The sequence below is a fragment of the Pieris rapae genome, chromosome 4 (assembly GCF_905147795.1).
Source record: "Pieris rapae chromosome 4, ilPieRapa1.1, whole genome shotgun sequence".
In the NCBI taxonomy this organism is placed as follows: domain Eukaryota; kingdom Metazoa; phylum Arthropoda; class Insecta; order Lepidoptera; family Pieridae; genus Pieris; species Pieris rapae.
This window is the reverse complement of record NC_059512.1, coordinates 2,405,476-2,418,001: the sequence shown is the minus strand read 5'-3', so window position 1 is coordinate 2,418,001 and position 12,526 is coordinate 2,405,476. Positions and strand designations below refer to the sequence as shown.

The window sequence follows — 12,526 nt, the reverse complement described above, 5'->3', positions numbered from 1 at the left end:
GAATAGCAATGCATTTAAATTGTTCTGTTAAGAAAGTTTTTAATTTGAATGCAATGCAATGAACATTATAAAACACAACCATTTAACTAACCGTGCCGTTTAACTAGCGGCCTGAAAGATGTTTAGCCAGTTGATCAAACAGCTAGGCAAATGACTTGGATCAATGACGTTTCATTGCTTGCCTAGCGTGTTGACTGCTAATTTAAATGGAAGAGTGTAGTGACAATAATGATGTTAATTATTTTTTAAATAATTATTTTTGTGCTCTTTATTATTTCTGCCAAATTATCACTCAATATATATCCGTTTTAGACTTAACTTCCAGCATATGAAATAAATATAAATTCATGTTTATAACTTATTTCGCTGTCGATTTCTTGCGCAAACATGATGGGTTGTAAGCATATGGGTTTTTCTTTTGATATTACATACGTTCTAAGTTTTTCTCATATAATGTATATGAAAGATTTAATAATTTCATTATATTTTTATAATCCTAGCAAAGGACAGAATCGGCTCAGTAGCTCAGAGCTAAGATCATTTTACGATACAATTTTTTGTTGCCTTGCAAGTGTATTTCTTTCATCCGCAAAATGAAATTAGCTTAGTTTCAACGCGCTCTTCATGAGACGCACGCGCAACAAAAACGAGACATCCAGTGATGTCCGGGAAAAAATATAAACTGTTCGTAAAAACAAAATAACAAAAGTGAATCTTTGTCAAAAAACTTTCTAAAATTCAAATTTTATCAAATTTTTGATAAGCTGGTATAAATAAATTCACTTGTTTATTTTTAGTGAAAATAAATTTAAATGCAATTTTTGTGTTTTTTAAATTTATCTAAACTACACAAAACGCAATATTTTAGTTTTGTCCAGAAGAAATAGAGACTGTAGGATATAGTGCGAAAAATATTTCTTATTTTTATTTACAAGTCTAAACTTATTAAAATATAATGAAAGTGATATCTGCTGTTAGATTATAGGCAACACGAACCAAATTATAAAAAAAAAATCATTTTCAATCTTCATTGGATAATTACGTACCTACCTACCTCCTCTGTGTAAATATTTATTCCATATCTTAAACAGAACTATATATTTAACAGTTTAATGAGTAATAATTAACTATATTAAAAAAAACATACGATTATTAAATTTAAAGTTTAATAATCGTGAGAACTAATTATTATTTATTAACATTGTCTAAAATAATATTTTTTGCTTTGCAAATAATATAATATGCAATAGTTCATATTTAAATTTGTGTGTAATTATAATTTCGGCTGATTATGTTTATATCTAAGTATCTATAAGTTTATATCTCACATGCCAACCCGAAACAATTAATTTTATACAGAAACGACCCTCCATAACCACCAAACAGGCTGTTAAACGAATAAAACCATTTATTGCTTCAGTAATACATACTTTAAAAATAAGAATCTTAAAATAAGCTAAACAACTTCTGTAAATAAGAAAAGACATCACCAAATTAATTATCTATTCAAGACCTTGAGAACGTAACGTATTTGTAATATGTCATAATTTACAATTTGATCAGCTTGTAACTCTAAAGTAACTTAAATATTACATAGAATTTTTAATGTGGAGTATACTACGGCTTCAATATCAGAGCAATGTCTTTTCTTTAGCAGGCAGTTAGTCTATTTTAATAAAGCGGGTAGCAACAGGAAAGTTTATGGGTGTAGGTTTAGTAGAAAGATATCTGCAATCTTGATTTACACGCTCTAGAATCTAGATCATATGCTTTAAAACTGTTCAATGGAAGTTCGATGTTGTTCTTTTAATATAAGCTAGGAAACGCGTGGTTTCATTGTCATGTCACTACTGGAAGTTCCCTGGTTCCCTATTCATTTTAAGTAACATCGCGCGAACATAATATTCTTCGTGTCATATCTCTTTTATCCAAATATTATTTACATTCCTTACGAGTTTACTCTGGGCTTGTGGGCAACAAAACTGGGGCCAGTAGTTTTGTTATTTGTAGCTTATTTATTTATCCCTTCTGTATTATGCGCTAGCAACATAAGCATATATTGTCAATGTCTCTGCTAAGTGCTGGCATGGTTACGGATTTTAGAAAGGATTTGATATAGTAGTAGTAATATAGTGTATCACAATTTTGTCACGTAATTATCATATTAAAATTACGATACAGAATAATTTAAAATTCGTGCACAGTTTATGTAAAATGTTATAGCGTCTTCATTACTTTTTGTCATTGAAACATTGTTAGTTTTGTATGCTTATTATATACACTTTTGCGTACGATACCTAACAACATATTTGTATTTGTGTGCTAGTTTTAAAGTAACGAAGTTAGTTGTGTGACACCACTTTTCTAGAGTTTAAAAAAATAACCTTTCTAAAGTAATTAACGATATAAATATGTTTTTATTATTAGTATTTACTCTACTCCCCAGCTATCGTGTCCAGGGACCTTCTCTATCTCACTATTTTGTTATTCATTGCTTCCAATACACTATTTCACGAATGACGTGTCGGGAAATGATATAAACATGTTGGTATGTACTGTGTAGTTTACTCAATTATTTGTATTAGTAAAACCCTTAAGCTAAGATTCGTAATTATTTTTGTTTATGCTCAAATTTTAATTGTCATCATCACGCAAACACTCTAAAATATACATATATTTAATTTAATATATGTATATTTTAGAAATGAAATTAAATCAATCAAATATACAGTAGTAATTAATACAGTAATTTTATTTATTATATTTTTTATACAGTACCATTTAAAGCCTCAAATGGCACTGCATACCTGACTTGGTTTTATTTCGTACATAGATAAAAATAAAATTAAAGAATTAGCGTTATTCAGTAACAAGGTTTTTAATATTGCAGTAGATAACTAATTACTATCAAACTCATTATATGATTAAAGATACAAAAAATACTGAAAAACTCCAATGTCAAAATTAATTAAAAAGTAAAATTGTGTAAAGAAGTAAAATGACTTTAAAAGTAGCAACGGAATTTGAGCCGAGTGAAACGAAACGCATAGTGAAGAATGTGGTCATCATCAGTTTGGCGTTTATGGTTCAGTTCACGGCGTATGGTGTGAGTATATATTCTTTATTCAAATATAAACTACTAATACACATGTAAATCTGTAAAACCATTTACTCGTAAATAATATAAATGTAAGGTGATGTGATAGCCTGAAACGCGCTCATATTCCGGCAGCTAATGATAAATCGGCCTTCCTAATCTTCTCGGCCTTAGCCACATGGACCTTGGCTCAATGGTTAGACTAGTCAAGGGTCCACCCTATAGGAGGAAACTACACCATCCTTCCTCCACACGCACTTAAGGCCTGAAATAGCTGTTGAATTTTTCGTCTGTAGTCGGTATGGAATGGTTCCTGTGTTGTTCATTAGAATAGATTAATAGACTAAACAAAATATGACGCCTATTAAGGTTGTCTGTTATTGAAATTTAAAGTACGTTTCGCCTATTTAAAATTAAAAGCAAGGAAATATGCAAAAGACAATGGTTTTGGGTTCCTATCATAATTTAATTTAATTAACAAACTTGTTTTATAAGGAAGCTGGGTATATTTGCGATGGAATTCGAGTTATCAATGTGTAACTTAGATTATAACAAAGCCGTAAAAAAATAACCCAAATATTTGTGATTTTGTAGGGTGCTGCAAATCTTCAAAGCTCCATAAATGCTGAAGACGGCCTTGGAATGAGCTCGCTGGCGGCTGTCTACGCGGGACTCTTTTTATCCAATATATTCCTACCAACGGCCGTAATAAAGTAAGTTTTTAATGTAAAATAAATAAAAATAAGTTTATTTTGGAACATAAGATCATCAGGGTATCACTTATTAAATTCTTATTAATAATTACGTCATTAAATTCGAGCCTGTTGGCATCCCTACTCATCGGCAAAGAAAACAGAGGGTGTTGGCCGAGAGAAAAAACCGGCATAAAAAACTCTCGGTACTCTTTTAAAAAAATGTCATATGTGTAATTGAGGCACTGAGTGTGTCTGAGTAAGAAGAATATTGTCGTGTCTGGGGAAATTTTTGTGTTCAGTGATCCTAATGTTGGATGGAAAATATAACGAAAGAGCTTCAGAATGCCAGCTGATAACAAAACATTCAGGCGTTAATTTTGATTATGCACTATAGTTTACATACGATGAAATAATACAATAATGTTAATGTATGTAATGACTTAATCTGCGTTTAAACACTTCGAACTTTCCCGGTGCTCCTGTAGGTTTGTATCTGTCGGTATATCTAGAGATTGTCTGGATATTGACAGGTAAGAAGTGAACTAAACAAGCCTATCATTTCAGGTGGATAGGCACAAAATGGGCGATATCACTCTCGTTTCTGACCTATATGCCGTATATAGCTGCACAATTACGGCCGTCATTCTACACTATGATACCAGCAGGGCTATGTGTTGGCCTTGGAGGCGGACCCCTTTGGTGTGCGAAGTGTACTTATTTATCTGTGGTAAGTATTGAAAGCACTGATGGATTAATCCCTGAGGCAGTAAGAAGGAAAACAAAACCTGCCTTAGACTCAAAAAGTCGACGGCCTTGCCTATTAGAAAAACAAGATCATAAAACAGTTTATTATATTTTTGGAATGAAGTTCCTTATCACGCGTTGCGAAAGGGCTAGACAGGAAAAATTAAGACGAAAAGTTGTAACGACACTTTTTATAGGTGTTCTATTAGATATTTTTGAATCCGCTATCGCCAACGTCCATACCACGTTGAATACACCGGTTCTCGTCCGATCACCGAAGTTAAGCAACGTCGGGCGAGGTCAGTACTTGGATGGGTGACCGCCTGGGAACACCTCGTGATGTTGGCTTTTTTTTAATTCAATCCGGGTGTCCCTTTACACCTCTCAAGTTTTTTTTATTCCTGGGAATTATATTACCAAAAAATAATTAAGAGCTATAAAAGAGTGTTTTGATTTAAATATGCAGTATATAGTGTGGGATACTATTAAGAATAAGTTTTGACATGAATTATAAATTACTTAAATGTTCTTATTAATTTGGCATTTGCGTACTTTTTTGTATATGGGTTATGGTGTAGTTTTTTATAATTAATCAATCTGAATATACCGCGCTCTTTGCAAATTAACGATTTATTTATTTAAATAGTGACACTTCCTTCAATTCGATTTGTAATAAATAGAAATTCACATTTACTTTAATTTAATAAATTTAATTTAAGCCAACTTAAGCAAAGTGAAGGAATGAAAAGCCTTCAGAAAATATCTATTCATATAATTTTATCTAAAACTTTTGAAATGGTAAAAACTTCTTATATACTCTAAGATCTATAAATATATATTTTTCTAAACAAAATCCGCCTTTTTTAGGTATCTGAGGCTCACAGCAAGTTATCAAATATATCAGCGGAAGCATTGTTGGCGCGATTCCTTGGTCTTTTCTTCATGATATTCCAGTTGAATCAAATTTGGGGAAATCTTATCTCGTCGCTTGGTGAGTGCTCATTTCCAATTTACCTGTGGTTTATTGTGTCTATGTACGTCTTTGAATATTTTGTGATAGAAAAAATTTGAAAGAATTAGAGACAAAATTTATTTATCCACATATTATAAATTATAACAATAAAATTTATATTTAAATATCAGTAGGGTTTTTTGCTAACCGCGTCTAGAAGAGAAGTACATTTTCATAACAGAAAACAATCAGCTAGTCTTATAGAAAATTTTAAACATGCATTCCAATATTCGAAACTTAAACTTTTTCTTAACATGTGACAAGTGTTGCCTGCCATTATTTAAATATTTATCCGCCAACAAAAAAATGTTATGTGCCAATAGTACAATACTAAAACGATGTTACATAGGATCATAGTAAGAATTTACAAAAATTACTTTCAGTCTTATCTTCGGGTGATAATCACGCTGCGGTGACCGCGATCAACGCGACCATGATCCCAGAAATCTGTGGAGCGAATTTCTTGCCAAGCGCTGATGCTGCAAAGACCTTACAGCAGCAGCCTTTTGAGAAGATTCAGCTCTTATCTGGTTAGTGGCAACTTTGCTAATGTTTTTACAATCTAGCCTAATTTAAGACTAATATGTCAAATAAGGCTTAACAAATTTTCTAAGAATATTTACCGGAATATTACCGTCTCTACGGGCAACCCTGTTTTAATTTTTTTTCCTGTTATAACGGTTAAACACTTAACACAATCGTAGTAGTAGGTAAGGACAAGAATCAGAAACAAGACTTTGTGGAAAGTCTGACTCTCCCGTAAGTCAAAACTTTATAGGATTTTGATTTTTTTTTATTTTTGAATGATTTCGTAAAAGTTAAAGTATTACAAGTATTTTTTTTTAATATATTGCAGAAAAAATCATAACCCTGTGAGCGATACTGTGTTTATCAGTATATTATTATTATTGTTAAAACTCTATCAAAAAATATAGATTCAAATGTTTCATATAAATTACAGTACATTATAGTACATTGTGACAGGATCTAATTATGGTTTAAATATGGAATAAATATTTGCTGTTCATTTCAGGCATATATCTAGCGTGCATGGCGGCTGCAGCCCTAATTGTTGCAATCGGGGTAGACTCTATGACGAGGTAAAAATGATGTATGAAGAGGGATAAATAATAATTGTAATTAAAAAAATTACAATATTTTAATTTTCTTATTCCTTAAAAGTGACAAATAAAGACAACTTATTGTTTATCAACACCCTACTATATGTCGCAGCAAACCAGCTTAATTAGCCGTTCAATTAGCCTATGCTTTTAATTAAACAGCGCCGTTTAATAAGTTATTTAGCCGTAGCGTTTGTTACAACATTTAATAAAAAAAGGCTGGCTTATGTTTAGACCATTTGTACGATAGAGTGACCATATGACAGAAATATTAAAAATATGAAATAATAATTCATACATAACAATATTTCATTAACGATAAAAAGTACTTAAGACGGTCTCATCTAAATACCCATTATTACTGACACTACAGTCTTCCATTGTAATTGTTGTTTTTCATGAAATTTTGGAAGTAATTATAGTAACAGTCAACAGGCTAGGCAAATAATGAAACGTCATCGAGCCAAGTCATCTGCTTAGCTGTTTCATCAACTAGCTGAATATATTTCAGGCCGCTAGTTCAGAGGCGCTGTTTGGTTAGAAGGCTAGGCTATTGATTAAATGTCTAATCATGCTAGTTGGCTGTGACATATATAATAAAAAGGAATCGAAAAATATGTTGCTTATTAATTATATTCGAAGAAGGCTGAAGGATTTGAGAATTGTTTTATTTATTCCTTCTCCGAGGAAGATTTCTATGGAGATAGACATTCAATAAATAGTCTATCTTTAAAATCGCCCTTCTACGTTCTGATCAGAAACGCCAATTCAAAAATTTTGTACCACACAATATTCATAATCTACATAATGTCCATTTAATCAAAAACCGATTCTTCAGTTGATCGCGAGCTTTAGAAACCAGCTATGTTTGCCTACCGCAATTTTGATATATTATTAAGAGTAACAAGTAGGTACGTACAAGAACTAGTGAGTGAGTCGAAAGAAAATTAAAAAAAAAATGTTCAGATCTAATTCTTTTTTTTTCGGTTATAATAAAGTGATTATAAATATTATAGATACGACACTGATCGCGCTATCAAACTAATGGGAGGTGGTGAAATGCTTATGGCGACCCTAAAGCTATTAGCGGAGCCCAAGCAGATTATGCTGATAACCATCATGGTCTTCACCGGATTACAAATGGCTTTCTTCGGAGCTGATTTTACAGCGGTTAGTATTTGTTTTTCCTGGTATCAATATTATGGCATATGCCAGTAGTGAGGTCTACGGGTTCAAATCAAGGTTAATGAGTGTGGATCCAGCAGATGCTCTCTTGGTAGTTATTTTGATTAAATAAATTGTGTAATTTTTTTTAATGATTTATTTACAATTTCACAACACATATTTCTTAAGCATTTTCAAATATTACTATTAAATGTGTATCAGGCGTTCGTGTCATGTGCAGTCGGTACGGGAACAGTTGGCTATGTGATGCTGACCTGTGGTGTTGCTAATTCTATAGGATGCTTTGTTACCGGATATATTGCTAAGGTATTTCATCAAGGTTTAGAATATATTATATTTAATCAAGCTTCCTGGGTCCGTTGATTACAGTTATATCAGTAATATTAAGTCCTTACATGTGAAATTGGCGTTTTGTCTTACTAGCCACTTTGGCCTCAAAAATCACTTCTTTAGGAATTCCATATTAACTATTAGCCAAAACGCCAATTTTAATTGTAAGGGTCCTCATCATAAATACAATACTAGGCATTAAATTTCCGGCATTACTCAGAAACAAAATAAACCTCGAATGGATAAATCTTTTCACTTGTTACTTTGGAAATTAACCCATGGATACTCATATATTGTATTTATATAATATTAATTAATTTATTAGGATATTATGATATGGATTAGTAAGTTTTGTAGGATACACAAATTGTGGTTACAAAAAACACTAACAATACCTGCGTTTAATTTAACTGCAAGTATATATAAATTAGTGATTATATGTATGTATAAATCTATATGGACCACAATGCAAATAAAATTTTAAAGGATTCATTATATTGGTCATCAAAATCCTATGGAAGGATCGCATTGCTTGTTGTACTAATAAGGGATGAAATTAGTCGAGCGAAGACATAATATGTATTAAGTGTAATAAAGTCCCTAGTTTCTAATATTTTTATTTAACGTATGCATGTAAATTATTTCTGTTTTTATTGTATCTGACTGACTGCCTATTATGACATATTAACTATAATTGAATAATAATTTGTTAAATCCAAGAGATGGATGTCATTCAAGGCTGCAGCTCATAACCTACAATCTTTCACCGGGAAATTACCAATTTCGATGACATTTTGGGAAGTTACATAGTTCATGGATTTTTCTTCTTCCGTTTTAATAATCATTTCCATGATTGATTTATAATAATAATAAGCCTTTATTCATCTACGTGTCATTGTAATATAGTTAACAACGCTTAGAAGGCTTCCTTCAACTTTTTCCACCAAATTTTATTTTGTGCCATCGTCATCCAATTTTTCGTTCTTTGTTCTTTCGATCCTGTAGAGCCATCGTTCGTATTAGTCGTATTGTGGTAAGTAGTGTATGGTGGCCTTACAATATTTTTGAATATCATACTTTGACTATTTGCTTGCTTTGCTTTGAGGAATAAATCCAAAAATCCAAAAATACATAATATAAAATCCCTTTCTAGTTCTAAATACATTTTTGAATATATTTACGAATATGTCTCCCACAATAGTGCTTGTATTGATTTGTTATCATTTTTCATAGATAACTGGGCGGATGCCTCTGGTATGCGCCGCCACTGTGCTTCATATGGGTCTTGTGGCCACAATACTACTGTGGAAGCCTCAAGCGAACATGAGCTACGTGATGTACATCATCGCTGTGCTGTGGGGACTCTGTGATTCCGTCTGGCTGGTGCAGATTAATGGTATTGCTTACCAACGACTGACAACGTCTTGTGATTCGATGGGGCCGGCTGATTAAACATGACACATGCGGCGTTACCTCTCTCTGAGGCGTACCATTTAAAGCTTGAAGTGCAAGCGTTCGGCAGCCATTGGTCGTTAAAAAAATTAACATAATTGTATTTATGCGTACAATGTAAATTTAACTTGATCAATTCAATTGTGATTTCCATTTCATCCATTCCATCAGTATTTTCTTATGACGTGTTACAGTCAACTATTGTTGGTAAACCGACTTTACAGACACATCTGATTTTTTCTATAATAATAAGAATAATTGCTTGACATTTTCAGCATTATTTGGAATCCTTTTCCCGGGAAGAGAAGAAGCTGCCTATTCAAACGCTCACCTCTGGTCATCTGTCGGCTTTATCATAGCCTACGTGATTTCGCCCCATCTCCGTACAAGTTCCAAGGCCTATCTCCTTGGTACCACAATGCTTGTCGGCGTTTTTCTGTACTTCATAGTGGAATTCCAAGTGAAGAAGGAAAGAGAAGTGAAGGAAACCAAAGCGCCTGTTAAGGGTTTAGATAATAAGGCGTACTCTATTGCAGAATAAGACAGGTCTGCCATTTTCTAATAATTCCAAGTCAAATGTGTTGTTTATTAGTTACTTAAGTTGAACAAATGTCGTTTATTTAGTAAATTTGCTTGTTTTTTTTATTATTAATGCCATTGTCTGTTTTTGCAATCTTTAGTTTTGTGCAAACATCCGATTATTAGCTTTTAATATTAATATAATTAATATTTAATATAATTAATATTTATTTAACTAAATTCTAAATATTTTTTATGAAAGATATTCATGAGAATCTTGCTAGTGCGCATGTGCCATGGTTGCTCTATTGACTCGTTCAGTTAATTACGAAGTCCTGCTCCACTCGTATTTGACCATTACACCGGCTCAAATAAGCTACATGCGCTCAAAGTGGCCAATATAAGTCTTTTGTATTAGCTTATAATGATAGGCTGGGCTACGAACTACATAAGAAAGCAAACATACATAATATTGTTTTTACCACGAGTATTAAATTGGGCTGTGGTTTGTTGTAGAACATTAGCTGTATCGATTACATTTTGAATTTAGTTATCTACGATCGTAATAATGGTTTTATTCGGTGGCGTAAAAACTCTTTTTACGATGTGATATTTTCTACTGAAATTGTATTAAATTATGAACTTATTTTGATAACCATTCCTTTATAAGTTCACGCCTGTTGCAAAATGATTTGTCATCACCGCACTATGGAAAATAGTAGAAAAACGTCATTTAATTTTTTGTTACTTGTTTGGGTGTTTGTCATAGGGTTGCGACCCTTGGCTTTCGAACCCTGCTCTGGAAATATGTACGTCCTTTACGGGTAAAGTACATGTATATGTGTCATTTGTACAGAAATTCCATTCGATCACGTACTCACCACTCAGAAAAGACGGCATAGTGCTCAGAGTTATTTTTTGATAGATCTGATTGAAGCGAACAGATCCAAGTCATTTTTTGCGGATTTAAAAATAACATATTCCATAAAACGATATTTGATATGACGTTTCAACAACTTAATTCAACAGTAGAATTCTTTACAATATATAGACACGGCCTTAGACTAATTTAAAGTTTAAATTTGACTTATTCATCCATCCATTTGGAAATTTTCTGGTCACGTTCCACTAAAACCGAAGTATATAATAGACATTTACAACATGTAGTAAAACTACAATTCAACCATGTGGTATTAGTGAGTTTCAATTTGTTAATGGAAATTGGAAACTTAATAAACTGATTAAATAAATACTATTAGTTTTACACACGTTTTTAACTTCGATATTGTATTTTGAAGTCTTGCAATTCCGTTTGTACTTCCAGAATATACCTACTTACTTATTTCAGAACTTCATAAATAAAACCCGGAACTCCGTAAGTTAAAAAATCGTATAGCGATTTCTCGCCTCGTCTATTACTTACGGTCGGGCCCCTCTTTATGTTTCTAAGTCCGGTGATGTATCCGCCCTTTCTTTATCATAAGCGAATTAGGTAAAACGCGTGTGTGCGGCGGTCGCGTTAATATAAAAAAGTATATTTTTGAACAAAGATTATTTGAAAATTATTGTTAAGTTCTTTGAAAATCGGAAATAGAAAAATGATTCAAAAAGTGCACAGTTATGTAATTATATGATTTGTAATTAAGTGAATTGAAATTAAAGGATTGGAAATTTAAATAATTGAGTTTGTTTGATTATTTTTTAATTAAAATTTTTATTGTAATAAGTTTATTCATCCCAGAATTAAAGTAAATATTAAAAAACTTCACCACAGTACTTTCTTGATATTTTTTTAAATCAGCAAGTACGTTACCCTTCTGTCCTTGACATACACAGTTTTTTTTGAAGACAGTTTTCTCAACATTCAAGCTAGTATTAAGTGTGAAACAAAAGATCTGCGTTTGATCAGCGATAAATTTTTATTTTTCCGGGTTAGTAGGTCGTAGAAGAAAACAGAAATGCCCCATGCCCATTGGGGATCGACTAATATTTATTTTAAATCATAAATGCGTGGTTACAGAATTAATTCAATTCTCGAGCTTGTCCGTTTACTAAACTAGCAATCGCAAATATCTATAATAAAAATAATAGTTAATATTCCGATATTAACTCGCGTAATCACTTAGTTTGTCTGTTTCCATTGTTCGTGCAGCGCAACGATATTTGAAACGACAAGGTCATTGTATGAAATGATATTTTATCAAGCACCAACAATCTAACTTAATGAAAATAATTCCTAAAGAAGTGCGACTCTCATTTCTGAAGTAGGTAAGTAGGTTCGATCTCCGGCTGTGCACCAATAGACTTTCTGTCTATGTGAAATGAAATTATGCAAAATAAAAAAAAAACTCTTGCCTGTAAAGGAAAATTT

The 12,526-nt window shown here is 32.2% G+C and overlaps 1 protein-coding gene and 1 non-coding gene across 2 annotated transcripts; both read left to right on the top strand.

Annotated features, from left to right (window-relative positions):
• The first annotated feature begins 616 nt into the window (after positions 1 to 616).
• Positions 617 to 11,826, top strand: LOC110994550 (UNC93-like protein). The gene is made up of 11 exons (XM_045627931.1): positions 617 to 767; positions 2,931 to 3,106; positions 3,692 to 3,810; positions 4,357 to 4,519; positions 5,404 to 5,527; positions 5,932 to 6,078; positions 6,582 to 6,648; positions 7,686 to 7,839; positions 8,056 to 8,160; positions 9,418 to 9,580; positions 9,912 to 11,826. Exons 2-11 carry the CDS (start codon positions 2,999 to 3,001, stop codon positions 10,175 to 10,177), a joined length of 1,416 nt encoding a protein of 471 aa, XP_045483887.1. The 5' UTR covers positions 617 to 767; positions 2,931 to 2,998; the 3' UTR covers positions 10,178 to 11,826.
• Positions 4,766 to 4,884, top strand: LOC123689165. The gene has a single exon (XR_006750208.1). It is a non-coding gene; the product is annotated as a 5S ribosomal RNA (ribosomal RNA).
• Positions 11,827 to 12,526: the final 700 nt, after the last annotated feature.